At 44.5% G+C, this 24,855-nt stretch overlaps 1 protein-coding gene and 1 pseudogene across 6 annotated transcripts in view; one reads left to right on the plus strand and one right to left on the minus strand.

The window, feature by feature from the left end:
• LOC146399484 (olfactory receptor 5D3-like) overlaps positions 1-3,052 on the minus strand; it is a 40,175-nt pseudogene extending 37,123 nt beyond the window's left edge.
• LOC146399483 (uncharacterized) overlaps positions 1-20,125 on the plus strand; it is a 74,359-nt gene extending 54,234 nt beyond the window's left edge. For 2 of the 6 annotated variants that reach the window (XM_084980187.1, XM_084980188.1), the window contains exons 3-4: positions 15,580-15,695; positions 18,145-18,473. In XM_084980187.1, the coding sequence (XP_084836313.1) occupies positions 15,580-15,695; positions 18,145-18,334 (306 nt within the window). In that variant the 3' untranslated portion in view covers positions 18,335-18,473. Of the gene's footprint in view, positions 1-602; positions 936-5,969; positions 6,083-15,579; positions 15,696-18,144 lie in introns of those variants that run through there. The other 4 variants (XR_014817849.1, XR_014817850.1, XR_014817851.1 and 1 more) reach the window with 3 other exon arrangements.
• Positions 20,126-24,855: the final 4,730 nt, after the last annotated feature.

Below are 24,855 nucleotides of genomic sequence, written 5' to 3' on the forward strand. Positions count from 1 at the left end.
TTACATGTATACATTACAATTACATTTTTTCCCCCACCCTTTCTTCTGTTGCAACATGAAACACTGAATCTTTAACCTGTTGAACCAATAGGGAATACCCCAAACTTTTATTTTTTATCTTTTATATCTTTCTCTTTGAGGATTTTTAATGGGCATGTAATGCATTTTCTTGTTAATTCTTCTGTATTTGTTACAACCTTTTAAAGAAGAATGTGACTTGCATACCATTTATCATCTTAAAAAACTGGCTTCTATTTTTTAGAAATAGTCGCACTGAAAATTCCTGGCACACACTCAGAATTTCCATGCCCCTCTTTTCTACAGAACATACACATCACAAATGCCTCCCAAGGGGGAAAACTTGCAAAAAAGGAAGGAATACAAATGATGTTATCTAAAAGAGCCCACTTTCCTACCATCCTCAAAAGTCCTTCTAGATTTCCTATTTACTGTAAGAGGTCCTATCATCCATTTATCACTATTTCCATGGAAATTTCATGTGCCAAGTGCATCTGAGTCAGTGGGTGGAGGTCTGGGCTGGGAGGGCTCCCTGTGCCCTTCCTTTTGACTGACCCTCAGAGAAGCCTCACTGGTTCCCAAAGGGTCCACTGTGCCTCCTGGGAGCCTGACCAGAATGGGACCGAAGAAAAGCCCATGCGCTGCTGACCTGACCTGATACCGGAGACGCTGGAAGGTCTCCTGGTTCCCCTTGGTGAGTCAGCAGTCGCCCTCTGGCATGGCCTGGATCCACAGGGCTCTGTATAGAATGTGACAGTGGGGTTCCGACTCGCTGGAGAAGCTGATGCCACCATCTCTTCAAAAACAGCTTTAGCAGGAGGAAACATCTTCACCTTAAATTTCACACTTCCAAAATGTTCTCTGTATTATTATTTGTAAATTTAAAGTTATTTTAATCAAATAAAAGTGTGAACAGAGTTGAACTTCCACTTGCAAGTTTAGCATAGATTCCTATATTGATTTGTTTTTGAAAAATTCTTACAGACAGAGTGATTATGTCTAGCTTTACATGCTATCAGCTTAACATTGATGTGATAATTTAACATGGATTAACGTCTTCATGGACTCTTTCACTTCTTTGTTCCTGGCTGTAGGTCAGTGGGTTGAGCATGGGGATGACCACTGTGCAAAAGACAGAGGCCATGTTGACCTTGAGCCATGGACTGTTGGAGTCAGGAACACAGAGGAGAAAAAGGATGGTCCCAAGTAAGATGTGCTGGCAGTCAGGTGGGAGGCACAGGTGGAGAAAGCTTTGTGTCACCCCTCCTCCCCCCAGTTGAAGGCATCTTCATGATAGTGATAAAAATGAAAATGTACTGGAGTTCTCGTCGTGGCACAGTGGTTAACGAATCCGACTAGAAACCATGAGGTTGCAGGTTTGATCCCTGCCCTTACTTGGTGGGTTAGGGATCCGGCGTTACCGTGAGTTGTGGTGTGGGTCCCAGACGCGGCTCGGATCCCACGTTGCTGTGGCTCTGGCATGGGCCAGTGGCTACAGCTCCGATTGGACCCCTAGCCTGGGAACCTCCATATGCTGTGGGAAGCAGCCCTAGAAAAGGCAAAATGCAAAAAAAAAAAAAGAAGAAGAAGGAAACATAGGAAGTAAGAATGATCATCGGGCTGCTTATTTCGTTAAATGTGGCAGAGACTAAGACGATCTGCTGGCCGATGTAGGGGTCAGAGCAGGAAACAACAATAATGGCCACATGCTCACAGACAGTTATTTATAAAATTAGTCCCACAAAAGGATAAAGTCCACAAAATGTATGTGTACACCAAGGAACAGGCTATACTCCAAGAATACGATGCACCCACCAGCAAGGCACAAAGCTTCTGGGGCATGACAATGGTGTAGAGCAAAGGGTTATACACTGGCACAACTTGGTCATAAGCCATCACTGCCTACATGAATGTTTCTGTCATGCAAACATGCAGATGAAGAAGAACTGCATGATGCATCCAGTGAAGCAAATGGTTCTATCCTCTACAACCAAGTTTTCTAATAGTTTGGGTGTAACGACTGTGGAGTAACAGAAATCAACGAAGGGGTGGCTGAGGAAGAAGTACATGGGAGTGTGGAGTCTGGGATTGAACTTGATCCTCAGGATCACACCTGGCTTCCCCAGCACGGTGATTGTGTAGCTGGTGAGGAAGACCAGGAAGAGTGGCAGCTGGAGCCCTGAGTATTTCGAGAAGCCCCAGGGAATGAGAGTGACTTCCACACTCTGGTTTTCTTGGTTCCTGGGGACGATGTATAAAAGTTGATTCAGAGAAATGAGAAGTTAACTTTGGAGATGGCAGATTAAAATGAGGAAATGTGGAGAGACTTAGTGAATATCTATAAATCATGTTATGGAAAGTACTTGGTTTCAACGTTTGCATTATTTCCCAAAGTTAGAATTTACTAATATCGCAGTTTTAGAATGAGTATGAAATATGCGCAATGGGAATAATAAATCAGTTGAGTTAGGCAGAACAAAAATGGAGCTGGCCCTGTCTCAAAGGATGAGACTCAGTATTTTCAGAGGCAGTTGGCCTCATGAGTCAGACCAGTATAACTTTTTGCACCAATGCAATTTTAGCTGACATGCTGCTCTTGAAAGAAGCATGTGCCATTAAGAATCTACAAGTTCTTCCTTGCCTAACTTGTTTTATTTTGAGAATGTAGAACTCAAAAGGCAATTGATGACTCAGCAAAAAACAAAAACAAAAAACAAAAATGTTCTCTATAAACTACTATGTATAGAATGGATAAACAACAAGGTCCTCCTACATAGCACAGGGAACTATATTCAATATCTTATAACTGTAATGGAAAAGAATCTAAAAAGACTATATATGTGTATATATATATATATATAACTGAATATATAAATGTATATAAAGATATATATATATATGTGTATATAACAATCACGAAAAAAAAAATGTTCTCTAGTTAACAAGAGTCTACTCCCTAGACTTAGTGTGGTGATCATTTTGCAGTATATACAACTATTGAACCATTATGTTGTGCACCTGAAACTAACGTCATGTTACACATCAATTACACCTTAATGAAATGAAACAAAAAATATTCTCTGGTGACCACTGAAATTATTGTTTCTGAGATAGTGGTTAATATTTGCCTTTTCAGAAGATTTAAAATAATAATGTTATGAGTGATAAATATTGTATAGTATTTAATATAAGTAATGTGCTACCTAGGTGATTTTCCAGTTCAAGAGAAGGGCCAGTGCCTAAAGTAAGATGGTGATAGCGGTGGTTCCCAGCCAAGAAAGGGCACCTGTGCATTTGGAAAAGCTCCTCTTCTGGTGCCAACAGCCTTCCTACCTACTTTCCCCTCTGTCCACCTCCATCCCACCCACGCATAGTGGCCCCGCTCAATGGGTTAAGGATCTGGTGTTGCAAAGAGCTGTGGTGTAGGTCGCAGACTCAGCTTGGATCCGGTGTTGCTGTTGCTGTGGCTGTGGCGCAGTCCGGCAGCTGCAGCTCCTATTAGACCCTTAGCCCGGGAAACTTCCATATGCCTCTGCGGCCACCCTAAAAAAAAGGAAGGAAGGAAGGAAGGAAGGAAGGAAGGAAGGAAAGAAAGAAAGAAAAAGAAAGAAAGAAAGAAAGAGAGAGAGAGAGAGAGAAAGAGAGAGAGAGAGAGAGAAAGAGAGAGAGAGAGAGAAAGAAAGAAAGAAAGAAAGAAAGAAAGAAAGAAAGAAAGAAAGAAAGAAAGAAAGAAAGAAAGAAAGAAAGAAAGAAAGAAAGAAATTGGAGCAAAGCAGCAACAAGCCAAGGAGAACAAAGGCACCAAGGACTGCCAGCAACCACCAGAAAGAAGCTGGACCATCCGGGCAAGGACAGGTTCTCCCCAAGAAGCCTCAGAGGGAGTGGGGCCCTTCCTACACCTTGGTTTTTGATTTCCAGCCTCCAGAACTAGAAGAGAAGAAACATCTGCTGTCTCCAGCCATCCTGTTTCTGGTGCTTTGTTACAGCAGCCAGAGGAAATGGATACAATGTGTAAACGCTTAGCTGGTCCCTGGCATAGAGAAACCACTCACTGAAAATGAGCTGTTATTATTAGGTAAATTCAAACACCTGTGCCAATAGTGTGACTTGCCACCTCCTCCCTGGCTGTTTTTCCTGCCAACATTTAACGAAGCACTTATCCTGCAGGGTAATGTGCTTTACAGTTGTCCAGAGGTCCATCTCTCCATCTGGCCTGTGGGCTCCATGAGATGGAAATCAAGCCTTAGGCAGTCTTTGAGTCTCTTAGAGCACCAAGCATGCACGAAGCATCGTAATAATAAAGACTGAGTGCTTACTATGGGTTAGAAGCAGTGTTGGGCACGGGAGTTATAAAAGATCAGGTGGGAGTTCCTGCTGTGGGGAGGTGGGTTAAGAATCTGTTATGGGAATTCCCGTCGTGGCGCAGTGGTTAACGAATCCGACTAGGAACCATGAGGTTGCGGGTTCAGTCCCTGCCCTTGCTCAGTGGGTTAACGATCCGGTGTTGCCATGAGCTGTGGTGTAGGTTGCAGACACGGCTCGGATCCCGCGTTGCTGTGGCTCTGGCGTAGGCCGGTGGCTACAGCTCCGATTCAACCCCTAGCCTGGGAATCTCCATATGCCGCGGGAGCGGCCCAAGAAATAGCAACAACAACAACAACAACAACAACAAAAGACAAAAGACAAAAAAAAAAAAAGAAAAAAAGAATCTGTTATGCATGGAGTTACTGTCATGGCTTAGCAGGTTAAGAACATGACATGATATCCCTGAGGATTTGGGTTTGATCCCTGGCCTCACTCAGTGAGTGGGTTAAGGATCCATTGTTGCCACAGGCTATGGCATAGTTCTCAGATGCGGCTCAGATCTGATGTTGCATGGCCCTGGCATAGGCCAGCAGCTGCAGCTCCAGTTCAGTCCCTAGCCTGGGAATGTCCATGTGCTGCAGGTGCAGCCATAGAAAGAAATTTAAAAAGAGGGGGGGAGTTCTTATTGTGGCTCAGTGGTAACCAACACGACTAGTATCCATGAGGATGTGGGTTCAATCCCTGGCCCCGCTCAGTGGGTTCCTTGGATCTGGTGTTGCCACGAGCTGTAGTGTAGGTCACAGACATGACTTGGATTTGGCATTGCTGTCTGTTGTGTAGGCTGGCAACTGCATATTCTGTTAGACCCCCTAGCCTGGGAACTTTCATATGCCATAGGTGCAGCCCTAAAAAGACAAAAGAAAAAAAAATAGAAAGAAAAGAAAAAGAAAGAAACCCACTGCAGGGCTTGGGTTGCTTCAGAGGTATGGGTTTGATCCCCATCCAGCTCCGTGGGTTAAAGTATCCTAAATTGTTGCAGCTGTGGTTCAAATTCAATCCCTGGCCCAGGAACTTCCATATGCCATGGGAACAGCAATTTAAAATTTTTTTTTTTTTAATTTAAAGGTTCTCTGACTTGTTGGATGTTTTCATGGTGAGAAGGTCGGATAGTTGAGTCCCCATGGGACTCTGGGATAAGTGCCGTAACTGCGATGGTGAGGAATGACTCATGCTCACTTTTCAGCAGAGGCTTGAGTGTGACCAAGTGGGGTTGGGAGAGAGGACAGGCTAGGGCCAGGTTTCCAGGAATGTGACTACATTGAGATGGCCTGGCGGGCAGAGCTAAGGAGTTTGAACTCTACTCCTTAGCTCTGCCCGCAATCACATTTCAATAGGTTATTTTTGGACAAAGGGCCAAGCGCCAGTCCTTGGAGGAAGGGTTCATTGAAATGTCGCTTGCGGGATGGATTAGCAATGGGATCCTGCTGTGTAGCACTGCGAACTCTGTCTAATCAATTATGATGGAACACGTAACGTGAGAAAAAAGAATGTATACATATATGTGTAACTGGGTCCCCATGCTGCACAGTAGGAAAAAATACATATATAAATAAATGATTAAAAATATATATATCTCAATATGACAGGCATCGCGTTGGTGGCTGCTGGCTCGGTGGGGGCCACCCCATTCTTTCCTGGGTCCTAAGCCACTCTGAACTCCAAGGGGAAATCCCAAATCTTCCCACATGCCCTGTTGCCATGATGTTGAGCCTTGGAATCAGGAGGTAGGAACTGAGAAGGGAGAAGATTCTAGAAGAGTCCAACAGAAATAAAACGTGACTTGGGAGTTGAGAAAGACAAAGCAAGTGGGAGACGAGAAAAAGAAGACAAATAAAGGCAGAATAGTTTATGCTGCCTGGGTCTGTGGAATCTGAAAAGCCTTGGGCCTCAGGTGGAAACCTGGGTGGGCCAGTGAGCTTACCCTGGAAGTCATGGGAAGGTGTAAGAATGGAAGGTGGCAGCAGTGCAATCGGGCAGCAGACCAGAGCTGGGAAGAGGAGGCGAGGTCCTCCAACAAGAGCTGAAACAGAATTCTCAGCAGCTCCCCAGACTCAGCACATACAAGGGGACTCAAGGAAGCCATCAATACGCAGCCAGGTCCCAGCAAGACCTTGGGGCAGCTCTGAGAAGGACCAGCATCTCCAAGAAGATGAACCCACTTTGCAGACTGAGGTTTCCCAGGAAAACCTCTCTCTGGGTCTATATGCAGACTTCTCCCAACTTGGTCTTTGTGTTTCATAGTATTTTCTACTCCCTAAATGTTTTTTTTTTTTTTTCTTTCCAATCAACTTCATTGAGGTCTGGGTTTAATTCAATAAAACACACCTACTTCAAAATGTACATGATGAGTTCTGACAAGTTTGTACACCCAAGTAACCCAAGTCGAGACACAGATCATGGGCTTCACCCCAGAAAATTCCCTTGTACTGCTTCCCACTCAATCCTTCCACCCCAGCTCCAGGCAACCACTGGTCTGCTTTCTGTCACTATAGATTAGATCTGTCTTTTCTGGAATTTCATATAAATGAAATCATACAGGACAGCCCCTTTGCTGTGTCAGGGTTTTTTTTTTTTTTTCTCAGCAGAATGTTTCTGTGATCCATCCCTGTCACTGTGTCTAAGCAGTAGTTTTCTGTTTTTATGGCTCACTAGCATTTCATTGTCTGATGATACCTCAGTGTGTTGATCGGTTTACCTGTGGATGAAATTAGGGTTGTTTCCACTTGGGGCTGTTACAAATTAAGCTTCTATGAACATTTGTCTACGCATCTTTCTGTGGACATGTGTTTTCATTTCTCTTGGGTAAATATTAGGAATAGGATTTCTGGGTGGAGCCTCGAAACTGCCAAAGTGCTTTCCACAGTGGTTGCAGCATTTTGCCTTCCCACCAGCAACGGTGTGAGTCCCTTTGCTAGGTCCTTGCCAACACTGGCTATGGGCTTGGTATGTCTTTTTCCCTCGCTCTCTCTCTTTCTCTCTTTTTTAAAAATTTTTAATTTTTAAAGGAGTTCCCGTCGTGGCTCAGTGGTTAACGAATCCAACTAGGAAACATGAGGTTTCAGGTTCGATCCCTGGCCTTGCTCAGTGGGTTAAGGATCCAGCATTGCCGTGAGCTGTGGTGTAGGTCGCAGACGCGGCTCGGATCCTGCGTTGCTGTGGCTGTGACGTAGGCCTGTGGCTACAGCTCCGATTCAACCCCTAGCCTGGGAACCTCCATATGCTGCGGGAGCAGCCCAAGAAATGGCAAAAAAAAAAAAAAAAAAAAAAAAAAATTTTAATTTTAAAAAATGTTTTATTTTTTTTATAATGATTTTTATTTTTTCCATTAAGCTGGTTTACAGCGTTCTGTTGATTTTCTACTGCACAGCAAGGTGACACATACATGTATGCAGTCTTTTTTCTCACATGATCAAGTTCTGTCACAAGTGACCAGACATAGTTCCCATTGCTATACAGCAGGATCCCACTGCTTATTCATTCCAAAGTGTTTTTTTATTTTTATTTTTATTTTTTGTCTTTTCTAAGGCCGCACCTGTGGCACATGGAGGTTCCCAGGCCAGGGGTCTAATCGGAGCTGTAGCTGCTGGCCTCCGCCACAGCTACAGCAACACCAGATCCAAGCCTTGTCTGTAACCTACACCACAGCTCACAGCAACACCAGATCCTTAACCCACTGGGCGAGGCCAGGGATCGAACCCACAACCTCATGGTTCCTAGTCATCGTTAACCGCTGAGCCACGACAGGAACTCCCAAAGTGCTTTTTTTTTTATTAAACTATAGTTTATTTACAATATTGCATCAATTTTTGCTATATAGCATAGAGACTCAGTCACATACATATATGTATACACACACATTCTTTTTCTCATTACTATCCCCCATCATGTTCTATCCCAAGAGACTGGCTAGAGTTCCTTGTTCTGTGCAGTAGGACCTCATTGCTTTTCCATTCTAACTGGAATAGTTTCCATCTACCTCTTTAATTTAAGACATTCTAATGGGTGGGTAGTTGTTCTCTTGTGCTTTTCATTTGCATTTCTCTCTACCTCTTGACCTGAAGGACCCTCTCATGTGCTAATTGCCCATTCTTTTTTTTGAGGGGGCGCTGTACCTGCAGCATATGGAAATGCTCAGGCTAGGGGTCAACTCAGAGCTGCAGCCTGATTCCTCCAGCTCTGCTTTTCTTTCTCAAGATTGCTCTGTCCAGTCCTCCAATGTCTTCCAATATCTTTTTTTTTTTTTTTTTTTTTTTAGGGCCTCACTGGAGGCAGCTGGAAGTTCCCAGGCTAGGGGTTGAATTGGAGCTGCAGCTGCTGGCCTACACCACAGCCACAGCAACACCAGATCCTTAACCCACTGATCGAGTCCAAGGATCGAACCCGAATCTTCATGGATACTAGTCTCGATACTAGTTTCTGCTGCACCACAATGGGAACTCCTGAGCATATTCTTAAAAGCAATTCCAGAAGGTTCCAAAAATCAAAACTTAAATTTGCTGTGCATGGGCAACTGTTTACATAGCATTGACATTGCATTGTCAGTAATACAGAGATGATTTAAAATATATGGGAGGATTTGCCTAGATTATGTGTGTATATGATACAATTCTATAAAAGGGACTTGAGGAGTTCCCATCATGGCTCAGTGGTTAACGAATCCGACTAGGGACCATGAGGTTGCAGGTTCAATCCCTGGCCTTGCTCAGTGGGTTAAGGATCCGGTGTTGCTGTGAGCTGTGGCGTAGGTTGCAGAAGTGGCTTGGATCCCGAGTTGCTGTGGCTCTGGCGTAGGCCGGTGGCTACAGCTCTGATTCGACCCCTAGCCTGGGAACCTCCCTATGCCGAGGGTGCCGCCCTAGAAATGGCAAAAAGACAAAAAAAAAAAAAAGAAAAAGGACCTGAACGTCCATGGATTTGGGTATCTGTGGGGCACCCTGAAAGCAATCCCCTAAGGATCTTAAGGGCAACAATATAAGACCTCTGACTTTGCTCTTCTATTCAAAACTGTTTTAGCTACTACAGATCTTCTGCATTTCTATATAAATTTTAGAATCAGCTTGTCAATTGGTATGTTTTTAAAACCTGCTGGAACTTTTACGGAGGGAATATTGATTCCATAGATCACTTTGGAAAGAACTGATATGAAAACAGTACCTCCCAATGCAGGAATATAATATTTCTCTCTATTTATTTAGGTCTCTTTCATTTCTCTCTGAAACATTCTGTAATTCTTACTATTCAGATGTTGTGTCCATTTTGCTAAATTTGTCCCTAAGCATTTCATGGATTTTGATGCTCCTGTACTATTTGTTGTCATTTCAATTACCAGCTTCTCCTTGCTAGTTTAATAAATGTTTTAACAAGACTTTCCACTAAAATTATCCCATTTTTTAAAAAGTCATCAACAAGAAGTTCCGTTGTAGCTCAGTGGGTTAAGAACCCCTTAGAGTGTCCTTGAGGTTTGATCCCTGGCCTCGATCAGCAGGTTAAGGATCTGGCACTGCCACAAGTTGTGTCTCTGATCCAGTGCTGCTGGGGCTGTGGTGTGGGCCTCAGCTGCAGCACCAGTTTGACCACTAGCCCTGGAACTTCTGGTACAGGTACTTTGCTGTACAGGTGCTGTCCTAAAAAGAAAAAAAAAAAAAAAAGACAGCATGTGAACAACAAGTAATTTTTGAAAGAACCATCACCTTTCAAATAGTCTGCAGTGCCCTGCTGGAGGGTTGGGGGACTTTGGGTGGAAGGTGGTTGCGGAAGAGGGGAAAGAGGAAGAATCTGGAACATTACGTGCTATGGATAAAGGTCAAATTGTACCCAAGTAGGGAAAAGAGCAAAGAAAGACCAGTTGAGGAACCGAAAACACACTGTCTCTGTCCCACTTATAGAGACCAGGTAGTTGACTAACTTCCTGTTTGCTGGCCCAGTGGGGACCAGACCCACCACCAGTTAAAGGAACAGAGCACTATTCCTGCAGAACTTCTGAAGATTTTCCTGCATCAGCCGAACAGATCCCATCCATTCTTCCGAGCTCATCTCTATCCATTCTGAAATCCATTCTCAGCCACTCTTCTCCCTGCTCACACAGAACTTTATTTATAACTCACTTTTTATATTTTATAGGATAAATCATAACTCTTTCCTTCACATGTCTCTCTCCAACTGTCCTGCCCGAAAGTTGCTTCAATGACCAATTTTTCTCTCTGCCTCAGAGGTTGCCTCTGAGCTTCATTTCCTCTCAAATCCAACTGCCTTTTCTGTTTTGTTTTTCCTTTTTTCTTTCTTTTTTTCTTTTCTTTTTTTTTTTTTTTTTTTTTTTTTGATCTTTTTAGGGCCGCACCTGCAACATATGAAGCTTCCAAGCCAAGGGTTGAATCAGAGCTGCAGCCGCGGGACACAGCCACAGCCACAGCAGATCTGAGCCAAGTCCGCAACCCACACCACAGCTCATGGCAACCTCAGACCCTCCACACACTGAGCGAGGCCAGGGATCAAACCTGTACCCCCATGGATGCTAGTCAGATTCGTCTCCGCTGAGCCACAATGGGAACTCTGAAACTCCAGTTTCTGACATCGACTACAAATTCCTGTGTGGTCTCAACCTGCCACCTCACCAGCCTCTTCTCCCTTTCTGTGGTTCAGCTGACTCACTTTTTCTTCCTTTAACTCCTTATTTCTTTAACTGCTCATTTTAAGATAATTTCAGACATACAAAAACGTTGCAAAAATAGTACAAAGATCTTTCCTATACCCTTCACCCAACTTCCCTGGAGTTCCCGTCATGGCTCAGTGGTTAATGAATCCGACTAGGAACCATAAGGTTGCAGGTTCAATCCCTGGCCTTGCTCAGTGGGTTAAGGATCTGGCATTGCCAAGAGCTGTGGTGTAGGTTGCAGAGGCGGCTTGGATCCTGCATTGCTGTGGCTCTGGCATAGGCCAATGGCTATAGCTCCGATTAGACCCCTAGCCTGGGAACCTCCATATGCCACGGGAGCATAGAAAATGCAAAAAGACAAAAAAAAAAAAAGTACAAAGATCTTTCCTATACCCTTCACCCAACTTCCCTAAATGTGAATATCTTACATAACCAGAGTATAATGATCAAAACCAGGAAATTAATGTTAATAGTGTTGATTTTAAATAATGTGCAACCCAGAGTTGGGTTAAGGACCCAATGTTGTCTCTGAGCACCCAAGTTCCATCCCGAGCCTCCCTCAGTGGGTTAAGGGTCCTGCGTTGCCACGAGCTGTGGTGTAGGTTGCAGTGTGGCTTGGATCCAGGGTTGCCATGGCTAAGGCATAGCCCTCAGCTGCAGCTCCCATTCAGCCCCTAGGCCAGGAACTTCCATATGCCGTGTGCCAAGGGTAAGGCTGTTAAAAAAAAAAAAAAAAAGATAAATGCACAACCTAAAAGCTGAGAATTATATTTGATTCGGCAGACTGATTGAGGACTTACGTCCAGGATATAGCCTCTCAGATTGCTCTGAGGGATTGCTCCACAGAGGCAAGGAAAGAGCGAGGATATGCAGTAGTTTTTGAAACAAACAAACCAACCAACCAAACAAAACAACCCCCCCCCAAAAAAAAACCCAAACAGGGTAGTAGGATATCAAAAGAGTACTACTAGTTAAAGAAAAAACAGACATCTTAAATGAATGCATTTAGTGCTTTTCTGTGTCTGGGAAGAGGCAAGAGTCTGGGCTTGAAATCTCAAAATTATTCCTTTGATGTGCATCCTGACTATCTACAATCAGTACCCTGTTTTTCTCCACCCTGAATTTCCTTCAGGCTGCACTGGTCGGGGTGGCTGATGGCTTGGTAGCCACACATCCTTTGTTTACTGAACAGGCGACATTCTTCGTCCATAACATGCAATACTGGGGGGAGGTGGGTGTTTGTTTTTTTGTTTGTTTTTATTTTTGTTTTTTGTCTTTTGTCTTTTTCGGACCGCATCCATGGCACATGGAGGTTCCCAGGCTAGGGGGTCAAATTGAAGCAACAGCTGCTGGCCTACACCACAGCCACAGCAACTCCAGATCTGAGCCACATCTGCGACCTACACCACAGTATATGCCAGGAGTCTCTATTGTCAATATTGAACTCATTATTGAGAGAAGAGAGATTTTGGAATTTAGGTAAGATATTTCTCATCATATTTTGCCTGCCACTTATTTTTTTATCACCAGTTCAGGATTCTTGGATGCAATAATTATTACTGTGATGTTCTTTATTTTATTTTATTTTATTTTATTTTTTGTCTTTTCTTGGGCCACTCCTGCGGCATATGGAGGTTCCCAGGATAGGGGTCCAATCGGAGCTGCAGCCACTGGCCTACGCCAGAGCCACAGCCACGCAGGATCCAAGCTGCGTCTGCAACCTACACCACAGCTCTTGGCAATGCTGGATCCTTAACCCACTGAGCAAGGCCAGGAATCAAATCCACAACCTCATGGTTCCTAGTCGGATTTGTTAACCACTGAACCATGATGGGAACTCCACTGTGATGTTCTTTAAATGGTGAATTTCTATGCCCATTATCCTTTTTCCATATACTAAATGGAATTATACTGTGAAGAATAGCTATTCTTCCCATTCCTTTATTTTTATTTTATTTTTGCTTTTTAGGACCACACCTGTGGCATGTGAAGTTTCCTAGGCTAGGGGTCAAATTGAAGCTACAGCCACCAGCCATTGCCTCAGCCACAGCAACACAGGATCCGTGCCACATCTGCAACCTACACCACAGCCTATAGCAATGCTGCATCCTTAACCCACTGAGCAAGGGCAGGGATCGAACCCGCAACCTCATGATTACTTGTTAGTTTCGTTTCCACTGTGCCACAACAGAAACTCCTTCCCGTTCCTTTATTTATTCAGTTGTTGATTATGGCTCTGGCCTGATGGATATTGATTTTAGTCTTTGATATAATCTATTACTATCATTATATATTTCGTTGCTCAGATTGTCCCAGATGTGCGACCTGATGCTTTTCATTGCCCTAAAAGTAACGAGGATGCACCTGCCACCAGGTCTTTGAACATGCTGTTCTGACAGCCTGGAATAATCTTCTAACCTCACCCTGCTCACCCTTCTTCCATCCTCAACTTCTTTGCACAGTGAATCCCTTTCAAGCCTTGAGAATTCAGCTCCGCTATCATATGTTCAGGGAGCCTGTCCTTGAACTTCCCAGAAGTGGGTGGTGCTCCAATTATAAACTTTCATAACACTGTTTATTTTCTCTTCCTAGCCTTCAAGGTACTTCAGCATTAAACCTTTCTTATTTATTTATTTTTGAGTTTAATTGAAGTAGAGTTAATTTACAGTGCTGTGGTCATTTCTTCTGTCCGACAAAGTGATTCTGTGATACATATACACACATCCCTTCTCTTTCAGATTCTTTTCCCACATAAATGATCACAGAATACTGTGTAGAGTTCTCTGTGCTCTGTAGCAGGTCCCTGTTGGCCAATCCTTCCATAGACCTCAGTGTGCATATGCCGGTCCCAAACCCCCAGTCCATCCCTCCCCCACCACCTGTCCCATTTGGTAACCATAAGTTTTTCAAAGTCTGTGAGTCTGAAAGTTAAATCTTTGGTGAGTGACCACTTCTAAGGGCAAGGATAGTATCTGCTTTAGCCTAGCATGTTAATAAGCATTTGAGAAATTATTCAGATTGACTTGATAAGTGAACAAACTTAATACTGCCAAGTAAACGGGTTGAGGTCTTGCAGAAATGCCATACTGATGATGCAGTTTTACTCCAAGAAGTTTTCCCCTGCACATCTCATAGATTCATAACATATGATTGACAGGCAGCTTGACAAAATATTTATAAAAATATGATCCAGCAATCCCACTCGTGGGCATGTATCTGGACAAAACTTTCATTCAAAAAGATACATGCACCCCTGTGCTCATTGCAGCACTGTTCATCATAGCCAAGACATAGAAACAACTTAAATGTCCCTTGACAGATGGATTGAGAAGATGTGGTACATATACACAATGGAATACTACTCAGCCATAAAAAAGAACAAAATAATGCCATTTGCAGCAACATGGATGCAACTAGAGATTCTCATACCAAGTGAAGTAAGTCAGAGAGAGGAAGGCAAATACCACATGATATCACTTATATCTGGAATCTAATATATGGCACAAATGAACCTATCTATAGAAAAGAAACAAACTCTTGGAAGTGGAGAACAGACTCATAGTTGTCAAAAGCGAGGGGAAAGGAGTGGGATGGACTGGGAGCTGGGGATTGGTAGATGCCAACTCTTGCATCTGAGGTGGATAAGCAATGAGATCCTGCTGTAGAGCACAGGGAACTATATCCAATTACTTGTGGTGGAACATGATGGAGGAAAAAGTGAGAAAAAGAATGTATATGTATGTATAACTGGGTCACTTTGCTGTACAGCAGAACTAGAACACTGCAAATCAGCTATAATTGTTTAAATTAATCATTGAGGAGTTCCCATTGTGGCTCAGTGGTAACGAACCCAACTAGTAACCATGGGGTTGCGGGTTTGAACCCTGGCCTTGCTCAGTGAGTTAAGCATTGCCATAGCTGTGGCTCAGGCCAGCAGCCGCAGCTCTGATTCGACCCCTAACTGGTGGGACTTCCATGTGCTGCATGTGTGTCCCTAAAAAGAAAAAAAAAAAAATCATTGATATCTGACTCAGTAAGTTGGATGAGACTAAAGATTATGTCCTGGCTGGTCTCAATTCCAAGCAGGTTGTTTGATTTTATCCTTTGTTTTCCACAAAGGTAAAAATACACATGCATCTCCATTTCTTATATGACCCATCATAACTCCATAGTGTCTAATAAGGAATTACTTAAAAGTTTTGACACTGAACTGTAGGGGGAATGTAGAGCTCGGTGCAAAGAACTCTGCAAAAACCATTGTTCTCTGAATGGATTGGTTATAAGTTTTCTTCATTCAGGACATAGCAGGTGACATATTTATAAATCAGTTGTTAAAGTTTATACCAAACCCTTAGAATCAATTCCACACTCTGTTCAAATCAGAGTCTCGCTGAGCAGATTTCACATCCAATTTGGAAACTTGGAGTGCCAAAGTTTTCCAATATTTGAAAACAGAAAGCAGACCTTCAATCAGGCAGTTTGAGAACGATATTCCTGGGTAGCATTCTGGCGTATTTTCACAAGCTGGTCCCTTTGATTCTCAGGCGGATGTGAAGAGTCTAGGGAAGAATGCTCCCAACGTGAAAGCTGCTGAACCCATCTGCAGCCCAGTCGGAGAGCCACCCCCGATCTGGGGGTTTGAAGCATCTAAGTCTACCAGGTAGAAGAAAGGAATATTAGCGATATTACTAAAGAAAAAGATTGACTTCTCTGGACAGAGTCTTTTTTGGGGGGAGGGGGGAGTGAGGGCAGAAAAAAATAGCTTTATTGCTTTGCCAGGCAAAGGAGGGTCACAGCAGGCTGATGCCTCAAAGACCATGCCCCCTTAGGAGAGATTGGTTTTATAGTTTTTTTTTTTTTTAAAAAAAAACAATAGTTTTATTGGTTTTATAGTTTTGGGGGGTGAAAAATAGGGCCACAGAAAAAGATCAGGGTAGAGGCAAGCTTGCATTGTTTTCAAAGCTGGCGTTCAGTGGTCTGGTGGTCTCCTTTCCTGAGTAAAGAATGCTTCATTAACATCTTCCGTTTGTTGGGGGTTTTAGTTAGGGCTGGCAGTGGATGGAGACAGAGGTTCTTCCGTAGCTGTGAGGCCGGAAAGATGTTATCAGAACCTGGGTTCTTGTTCATGCAGCGGAAGAATGAACTCCACGAACACGCAGGCAGCGAGCGAGCAAAGTCTTTATTACAGGAAAGCAAATCACTCCCAGGACCGCTGGGAGTGGGGAGAAGAGCCCCTGGACGGGGTCTTGAGATCAGAAAAGTGTCTCTCTAACATCTCTCCGTATGATTAATGTGGATGTTAACCCATCCATAGGCAACCACATGTGTCAGGAATTATGAAGGGTCTGAGATTCACCCTCCTTACGAGCTAACCAGCGAGCCTGGCACAGTTGCCTAAGTGCTGACAGGAGAGAGCTGACTGCTGGGTCAGAGACGAAGGACAGCCAATTACCCACAGCAAGAGCAGTAACTAGGGGTTCCCACAGTGGCTTAGCAGGTTTGACATGGTCTCCACGAGGATGTGGGTTCAATCCCTAACATCTCTCAGTGGATTAAGGATCTGGCACTGCCGCGAGCTATGGTGTAAGCAGCAGATGGGGCATGGATCAAGTGTTGTCATGGCTGTGGGGTCGACCACAGTGGCAGCTCTGATTCGACCCTTAGCCTGGGAACTTCCATATGTCACATGTGGGGCTATAAAAAAAAAAAAAAAAATAGAGTGAGAGAGCGTATGGTAACGAACACATCAAAATTTTTCCACCTAAGTTTCAATTCCCACAAAATGACAACTACACACTCAGTAGGTTGCATTACAGGAGCAGAACCCTGTGCTTAAGGTGGATATTAAGCACGCCTGCTTTGCTGTGGAGGAAGACCCTGTCTTTATTACACCTGAACATACACTTGCCTTTCTTCAAAGATACTATCTCTACCTTCCGATGTGACAGGCAGACCTGCTCTTGGCTCTGGGAGAGACGGCAGCTCTATCCTCCAAAGTGTTTGCTCCATAAACATACTTGAAAAGGTAGCTGGAACAAAAGGCAGTTGGCCTATGCATCACAAAATGTGCCAAAAGCCAAGAGAAGAAACATGAAGAGTTTTATTCCAACACCATGTTTCTCCCTCTCTCCTCTTCTTGAAGTCCCAGGGTTCATGCCAACCGGAATGTGTCCAATCTCTTTCTTTTTTAAAAATTAAAAATTAAAAAAATTCATTTCTTTTCTCATGGTCGCACGTGCGGCATACAGAAGTTCCCAGGCTAGGTGTCGAATCGGGGCCGCAGCTGAGGCCTATACCACAGTCACAGCAATGCCAGAGCTGAGCTGCACCTGAAACCTAAGCTGCAGCTTGTGGCAATGCTAGATCCTTCAAGCCACTGAGCAAGGCCAGGGACCAAACCTGCCTCCTCATGGATATTAGTCTGGTTCTTTTTTTTTTTTTTTTTTTGTCTTTTTAGGGCTGTATCTGCAGCATATAGATGTTCCTAGGCTAAGCGTCAAATTGGAGCTCTAGCCATTGGCCTACACCACAGCTCACGGCAACACGGGACCCTTAATCTACTGAGTGAGGCCAGGGATTGAACCTGCGTCGTCATGGATGCTAGTCAGATTCATTTCTACTGAGCCACAATGGGAGCTCCCCTCAGTCTCTTTCTGATGACCCCTAGTCACACATACAAACACACCAAACCCACTTGTTCTCCACTCCACCATCATTAGGGCATTCATCTGTTGTGTGGTGGATAATCCACCCTTAGGAACATCCCTAGGCAAGTGCCAATTGGTACCAGCGCCTAGGGGTGAAGTCATCTCGGAGGTGTGGGCAGATGGGTGGAGCTCTCTCCTCTCCTGATTTCCCATATCCTTAGAAACCAGTGATAACCTGTTATCACATGCCTGGAACATGGTAAACCCTCAATAGATGTAAGCTATTGTATCAGTTGAAATACACAAGGCTTTTGCCACAGTAGCAAATCCTCTCAAAATATCAAGGTGGGTTTTTTTGCTGTTGTTGTTATGTTTTGTTTCTGGTTTCATCTGGTTTGGTTTGGTTTGGTGTTTTGTTTTGTTTTCTGCTTTTTTTTTAAATCTTTCCCTTGCCCTTTGCAGGTTGACTCAAGGCTCTGCCATGCACCGTCCTGGCTCCAGGACACAACTGATGAGGCAGCTGTTGTCTGGAGCGTTGCTGGTTCCTGGGGCAGAGGAAAGGAACTATCTGGAGAAACTCACGCAGGCAATTAAATGCCCTGGCCTGGAAGACACCCACATCACTTCACAGCACACGGGGCAGATCTGGTGACAGTCCCACGAGGGAGCCAAGAAGTTCAGTGCTACCAGGTGCCAGAGAGACAGACTCTTGGGGGAACCATGTAATGATTACTGTAGCTTTTATTATCCTTATTATTCACAATTATAATGAAAACATCCTGTGGCAAAGGTATTCTCAGCATTCTCTCCAGCCCTTTTTTGGGTAACACAGCTCCAATCTTGGTAAGGTCTCTCCGTTTCTCCCCATAGTCATGGGGCCACAGGGGGGTCTTACACCCTCAGCACGGGGGGTGGGCTTGGTTGGTCAAGAGGGCTGCCTGCCTCTCCGGCTGGTGACTGATTAGGAATGTGCACGTCTAATGGGGGCCAGTGGTGTGCAGGGAGAGGCTTCAAATTTCTGGGGGTTCCGAGGAATTTATTTCTCCATCTTCTAAAGAGCTTCCAAGTGACTTTTGCTTTCTTCCCATGGACACTGTCAAGCACGGGAAGGGAGGTCTGCCACCAGCAGTGGCATCCTCTCGCCCCCCAGCCTGGGGATGCAAAAAATAATGCCACAGGGAGAGGGACTTTAAAGCCAGCAGATGGAGCAAAGCCTAAAACACTCTGCGCTTCCCATAATGGGGGAAGAGGAGGGCCTATTGCTTTTAGCGGAAAGCAGCCTAAACCATACTGTCTGCTGGTTAACTTTGGGAAAGAAGGGCTGTGAGGAGTTGGGGAGGGGCAGAGTTGGGAAAACTAGCACCGTCTGGGAGTGTGGCGGGGGTAGCGGGGGGGAATGGTGGTAGGGAGGGTGGTAATAACCTAACAGCAGGGGCAATCAGAAGGTGGGCATGATGCCCAAGGTCCGCCACCCAGCCTTGGCGGACCCCCACCCCCCACCCCCACAAACCCCAGCCATGGGCCCCGCCAAAATGGGCAGGTTCCCAGCCAGTCTGCAGCTGTGGTTTTCATCTTTTAGGGAAGATCTATTAGATGATCTAGAAGAAAGCACTCTTCTTTTTGTCGTTTTTTTTTTTTTTTCTTTTATTTTTTTTGTCTTTCCTAGGGCCGCACCCGCAGCATATGGAGGTTCCCAGGCTAGGGCTTGAATCTGAGCTCTAGCTGCAGGCCTACACTGCAGCCACAGCAATGCGGGATCCAAGCCACGTCTGCAACCTATATCACAGCTCACGGCAGCACCGGATCCTTAACCCACTGAGCAAGGCCAGGGATCGAACTCACAACCTCATAGTTCTTAGTCGGATTCATTAACCACTGAGCCACTACCGGAACTCTGAAAGCACTCTTCTTAAGACCAGCGATTAACCCCAGATTTTGATCTTCAGCACAGATTTCCTGCTGGTTCTCTTGGAGCCCTTTCGAGGGATGCGCCTGTGCAGTTGAGCTGCAATTTCCGGGACTGGGGTCAGAAGACAGTCCTATAACTTTGATGACAAGCCTTCTGGTGGTGCCTGTGGAGAGCGCTGGTCCACAGACTGTGTCCTAGTCTGGTAGGCGAGGCTCTTTGCTTCTCATCAGGTCAGCTGACCCCTTGGATGGTTCAGTGACCTTTCTGTCCTGGCTGAGCAAGTCTGTTGGCTTTAATTTTCTGGAGTTGGGTTTCTTTCAGCCTTTTCTTACGTCATCATCTCTAAGATCAGGGTAGAGTCAGAGGCACATCTTAGATTCATATCCACACCAGGAAAAAGGCTCAGCAGGCCTCTGACTGCGTGGCTCGTCTTTTATTTCCTGCGTTGTAAATTCAAGCTGGGGGAGGGAAGGGGGATTACTTATTTTTTTAATCCTGTCATGTTTAATAAAACCCTGGTTTTGAGTTCGGCAAGGATTTGATAAGGAGGATAAAAGGGCTGTTTTTAATAAACAGGGATGGAATGATAAAAAAAAAAAAAAAAAAAAAACTCTCCTCTCTGCAGTAGCTCAGGGATAGAACAAAAGCATGAAGATTCCAGCTCCCGGAAGAGGTATGATTTTCGTCATGATCAACAACAGGCAGTTTGCTGTCTTGCCAGGAATAGAACTGCAGGGGAAAGGGCTTCTTCACTCGAGGCATATGGGCTTTGAGTGGGATTGAGCTTGAAAGGAGTTCAGGAAACTTTCAAAACAGCACAGATGGGTGTTGAGTGATGGTCTGTTCACCGCTGTGGGTGCAAGCCCCATCGTGGGGAGTGGACTGCCCTGGGGCTTGCTGTCAAGGGATCGGATTAGCTCTCAACCATCCCGGTGGAAGCGAGACCCAGGGGCTAGACCCATGATGCGGGAGGTAAGGATGGCATTTTCAAGGTCACTTAGGTGGTTTTGTGCTAGCAGAGAAATGAAGCTAATAATTTATATGGGATAGCCCTGAAAGGCTAATAGAAGGTCTTGTGGCCGAACTCAGCCTCTGCTCACCAGTGCTAATAGAAAGGTGGAGACAGGAGTTCCCATGGTGGTGCAGCAGAAACGAATCCAACTAGGAACCATGAGGTTGCAAGTTCGATCCCTAGCCTCCCTCAGAGGGTCAAGGATCTGGCATTGCCATGAGCTGTGGTGTAGGTCACAGATGAGGCTCAGATCTGGCATTTCTGTACCTGTGGCATAGTCACAGCTCCAATTAGACCCCAAGCCTGGGAACCACCATATGCTGCAGGCGCAGCCCTAAAAAGACGAAAGGACAAAACCAAAAACCAAAAAACAAAAAACAAAAAAAGAAAAGAAAAGAAAAGAAAGAAAGATAGGTGGAAACAGTTTGGGGTGAAGGAGAAAAAGATGGCTTTATTACTTTGCCGGGCAAAGGAGGGTCACAGAAAGCTAATGCCTCAAAGACTGTGCCCCCTTAGGAGAGATTAGAAGGTGGTTTCATAGTTTGGGGAGTGAAAAATAGGGCTGCAGATAAGGATCAGGGTAGAGGCAAGCTGGCATTGTTTTCAAAGCTGGTGTTCAGTGGTCTGATGGTCTTTCAGGAATAAAGAATGCTTCATTAGGAGTTCCCTTCAAGACTCAGCAGAAACGAATCCGATTAGCATCCATGAAGACACAGGTTTGATCCCTGGCCTCGCTTAGTGGGTTAAGGATCTGGCGTTGCCATGAGCTGTGGCGCAGGTTGCAGATGCGGCTCGGATCCCATGTTGCTGTGGCTCTGCCATAGGCCGGCAGCTGCAGCTCTGATTAGACCCCTAGCCTGGGAACCTCCACATGCCACAGATAAAGCCCTAAAATTTAAAAAAAAAAAAAAAAAAAAAAGACAGGAAAAAAAATGAAAAAAAAAAAAAAAAGAATGCTTCATTAACATCTTCCATTTGTTGTGGGTTTCAGTTCCCCGGCAGAGCTCAAAGATACTGTTCCTTGAGGAGGGACTAGGACCTGCCCCAAGGCTGCCCTATAGTCTCTTGACTGCTCCTCCCTGGTCTCTGCATCCCTCCCCTTCCCTGATTAGTGACTGTTTGAACTTGTCCTTTGGAACTCTGGGGAGGTCCTGGAGACTGAAGTTTATTCCTTAAAAAGAAATGAGGGACACAGAAAGGCTTGTGTGCCCAGGAGCCCCACAATGTCCTGGTCAGTTTCAGTCACTCTGGGGTACTCTTTTCTTTTTTTTTTAAATTATTTATTTATTTTTTTAATAAGATCCGTTTTTTTGTTGTTGTTTTTGTTCTGGAACTTTATTTTTTTTTATTACTCAAATGAATTTATCACATCCTTAGTTGTATAATGATCATAACAATCTGGTTTCACAGGATTTCCATCCCACAGCCCAAGCACATCCCCCCACCCCCCAAACTGTCTCCTCCGGAGACCATAAGTTTTTCAATGTCTGTGAGTCAGCATCTGTTCTGCAAAGAAGTTCCCGTCTGTCCTTTTTTCAGATTCCACATGTCAGTGAAAGCATTTGATGTTGGTGTCTCATTGTATGGCTGTCTTCACTTAGCATGATAATTTCTACGTCCATCCATGTTGCTAAAAATGCTGGTATTTCACTCCTTTTAATGGCTGAGTAATATTCCATTGTGTATATACACCACATCTTCTTGATCCACTCCTCTGTCAATGGACATTGAAGTTGTTTCCATGTCTTGGCTATTGCATATAGTGCTGCAATGAACACTGGAGTACATGTGTCTTTGCAAATCATGGTTTCTCTGGATAGATGCCCAGGAGTGGGATTTCTGGACCAAATGGGAGTTCTATTTTTAGTTTTCTGAGGAATCTCCATACTGCTTCCACAGTGGTTGCACCAATTGATAATCCCACCAACAGTGTCATAGGGTTCCTTTTTCTCCACACCCTCTCCAGCACTTACTGTTTTTAGACTTTTTGATGATGGCCATTCTGGCTGGTGTAAAGTGGTACCGCATAGTGGTTTTGATTTGCATTTCTCTAATAATGAGTGATGTTGAACATCTTTTCATGTGTTTTTTGGCCATAATAAGACCGGATTTTTAAATTTTTTTTTGAGGGTCACACATGTGGCATATGGAAGTTTCTGGGCTAGGGCTCAAACCAGAGCTGCATTTGTGACCTATGCCATAAATTGCAGCAATGCTAGAGCCTTAATTCACTGAGCAAGGCCAGGGATTGAACCCCCATCCTCATAGAGGCTACTCAGATTTTTAACCTACTGAGTCAGGATGGGAACTCCTTTTTTTTTTTTTTTTTTTTTTTTTTTTTTGTCTTTTTTAGGGCTGTTCTCGCGGCTTATGGAGCTTCCCAGGCTAGGGATCCAATCGGAGCTGCAGCTGCCAGCTTACACCAGAGCCACAGCAAAGCGGGATCCGAGCCAAGTCTGTGACCTACAGCACAGCTCACAGCAACGCCGGATCCCCAACCCACTGAGCAAGGCCAGGGATCGAACCCACAACCTCATGGTGACTAGTTGGATTTGTTAACCACTGTGCCACGATGGGAACTCCTCAAGGAAAGTTTTCTTTCTTGTCATTCTTCACTGGCTAGTTTCTGTGCCTCTGTCATGACTTAACCCCCTGTTGGTACCCCTTGGCAGCTCTGTTTTGGTGCCTCTGCTTGGGTCCTCACTCCAGCCCCTGGTATGTCTAGAAGTTGGAGGTTGTGAAGATCAGATTTGAAGGCTACCCTGAGGGGGTCCATTGATGTGGGGGGCAGAGTATTATTTAAACAACTCTCAGGATCCTAGGTGTTACTCAGAAAGGAAACTCAGAGTAGTTCTATTTTTATTTTATTTTATTTTATTTTATTTTTGTCTTTTTAGGGCCACACAGTGGCATATGGAGGTTCCCAGGCTAGGGGTCGAATTGGAGCTGCAGCTGCCGGCCTACACCACAGCCACAGCAACTCAGGATCCAAGCCATGTCTGCAGCCTATACAGCAGCTCACGACAGTGCTGGATCCTTAATCCACTGAGCAATACCAAGGATCAAACCCATATCCTCATGTATCCTAGTTGGTTTCATTACTGCTGAGCTACAATGGGAACTCCTATTTTTAATTTTTTAAGGAACCTCCATACTCTCCTCCATGGACGCTGTACCAATCTACATTCCCACCAACCGTGTAGGAGGGTTCCCTTTTCTCCACACCCTCTCCAGCATTTACTGTTTGTAGGGTTTTTTAATGATGGCCATTCTAACTGGTGTGAGGTGGTACCTCATTGTAGTTTGGATTTGCATTTCTCTAATAATTAGCGATGTTGAACATCTTTTCATATGCCTATGCCTTCTTTGGAGAGATGTCTATTTAGGTCTTCTGCTCATTTTTCTTTAGGTTATTTGGTTTTTCGATATTGAATTATATGAGCTATTTATATATTTTGGATGTTAATCTCTCCTGGGTTCCATCTTCTAAATTCTTTGTAAAAGTCCTCAGAAAGGGGTACTCTTGGAGTTCCCATTGTGGCATAGCAGAAATGAATCCAACTAGGAACCATGAGGTTGCAGTTTTGATCCCTGGCCTCGCTCAGTGGGTTAAGGATCCAGCATTGCTGTGGCTGTGGTGTAGGCTGGCCTTCGATTCTACCCCAGCTTGGAAACCTCCATATGCTGTCAGCGTGGCCCTAAAAAGCAAAACAAAAAACAAAACAAACAAACAAAAACAACTCTTTTAAAAATTTCTCAATGAATTTTATTACATTTATAGTTGTACAAATAAATTATTTATTTATTTATTTATTCTTTGTCTTTTTTCCATTTCTTGGGCTGCTCCCACAGCATATGGAGGTTCCCAGGCTAGGGGTCTAATCAGAGCTATAGCCACTGGCCTACGCCAGAGCCACAGCAACTTGGGATCCGAGCTGTGTCTGCAAACTTCACCACAGCTCACGGCAATGCCAGGTCCTTAACCCACTGAGCAAGGCCAGGGATCGAACCCACAACCTCATGGTTCCTAGTCAGATTCATTAACCACTGCGCCACCACGGGAACTCCATTACTCCGTTTATAGTTAAGGAAACTGAGGAACAGAGAGGTTGAATAACTGGCCCCAAGTAACTCAGCTTTGAACCTAAGCAGTCTGGCTCTGTAAACCTCAGAGAATGAAGAAGCAAGTAAATACAGGAGTTCCTGTTGTGACGCAGCAGTAACGAAACCAACTAGTATCCACAAGGCCATG

This window comes from Sus scrofa, chromosome 10 (assembly GCF_054392235.1).
Source record: "Sus scrofa isolate SSC_HxYL_T2T_F1_AM1 chromosome 10, Sscrofa_HxYL_maternal_Yorkshire_Landrace_v2.0, whole genome shotgun sequence".
Taxonomy (NCBI): Eukaryota; Metazoa; Chordata; class Mammalia; order Artiodactyla; family Suidae; genus Sus; species Sus scrofa.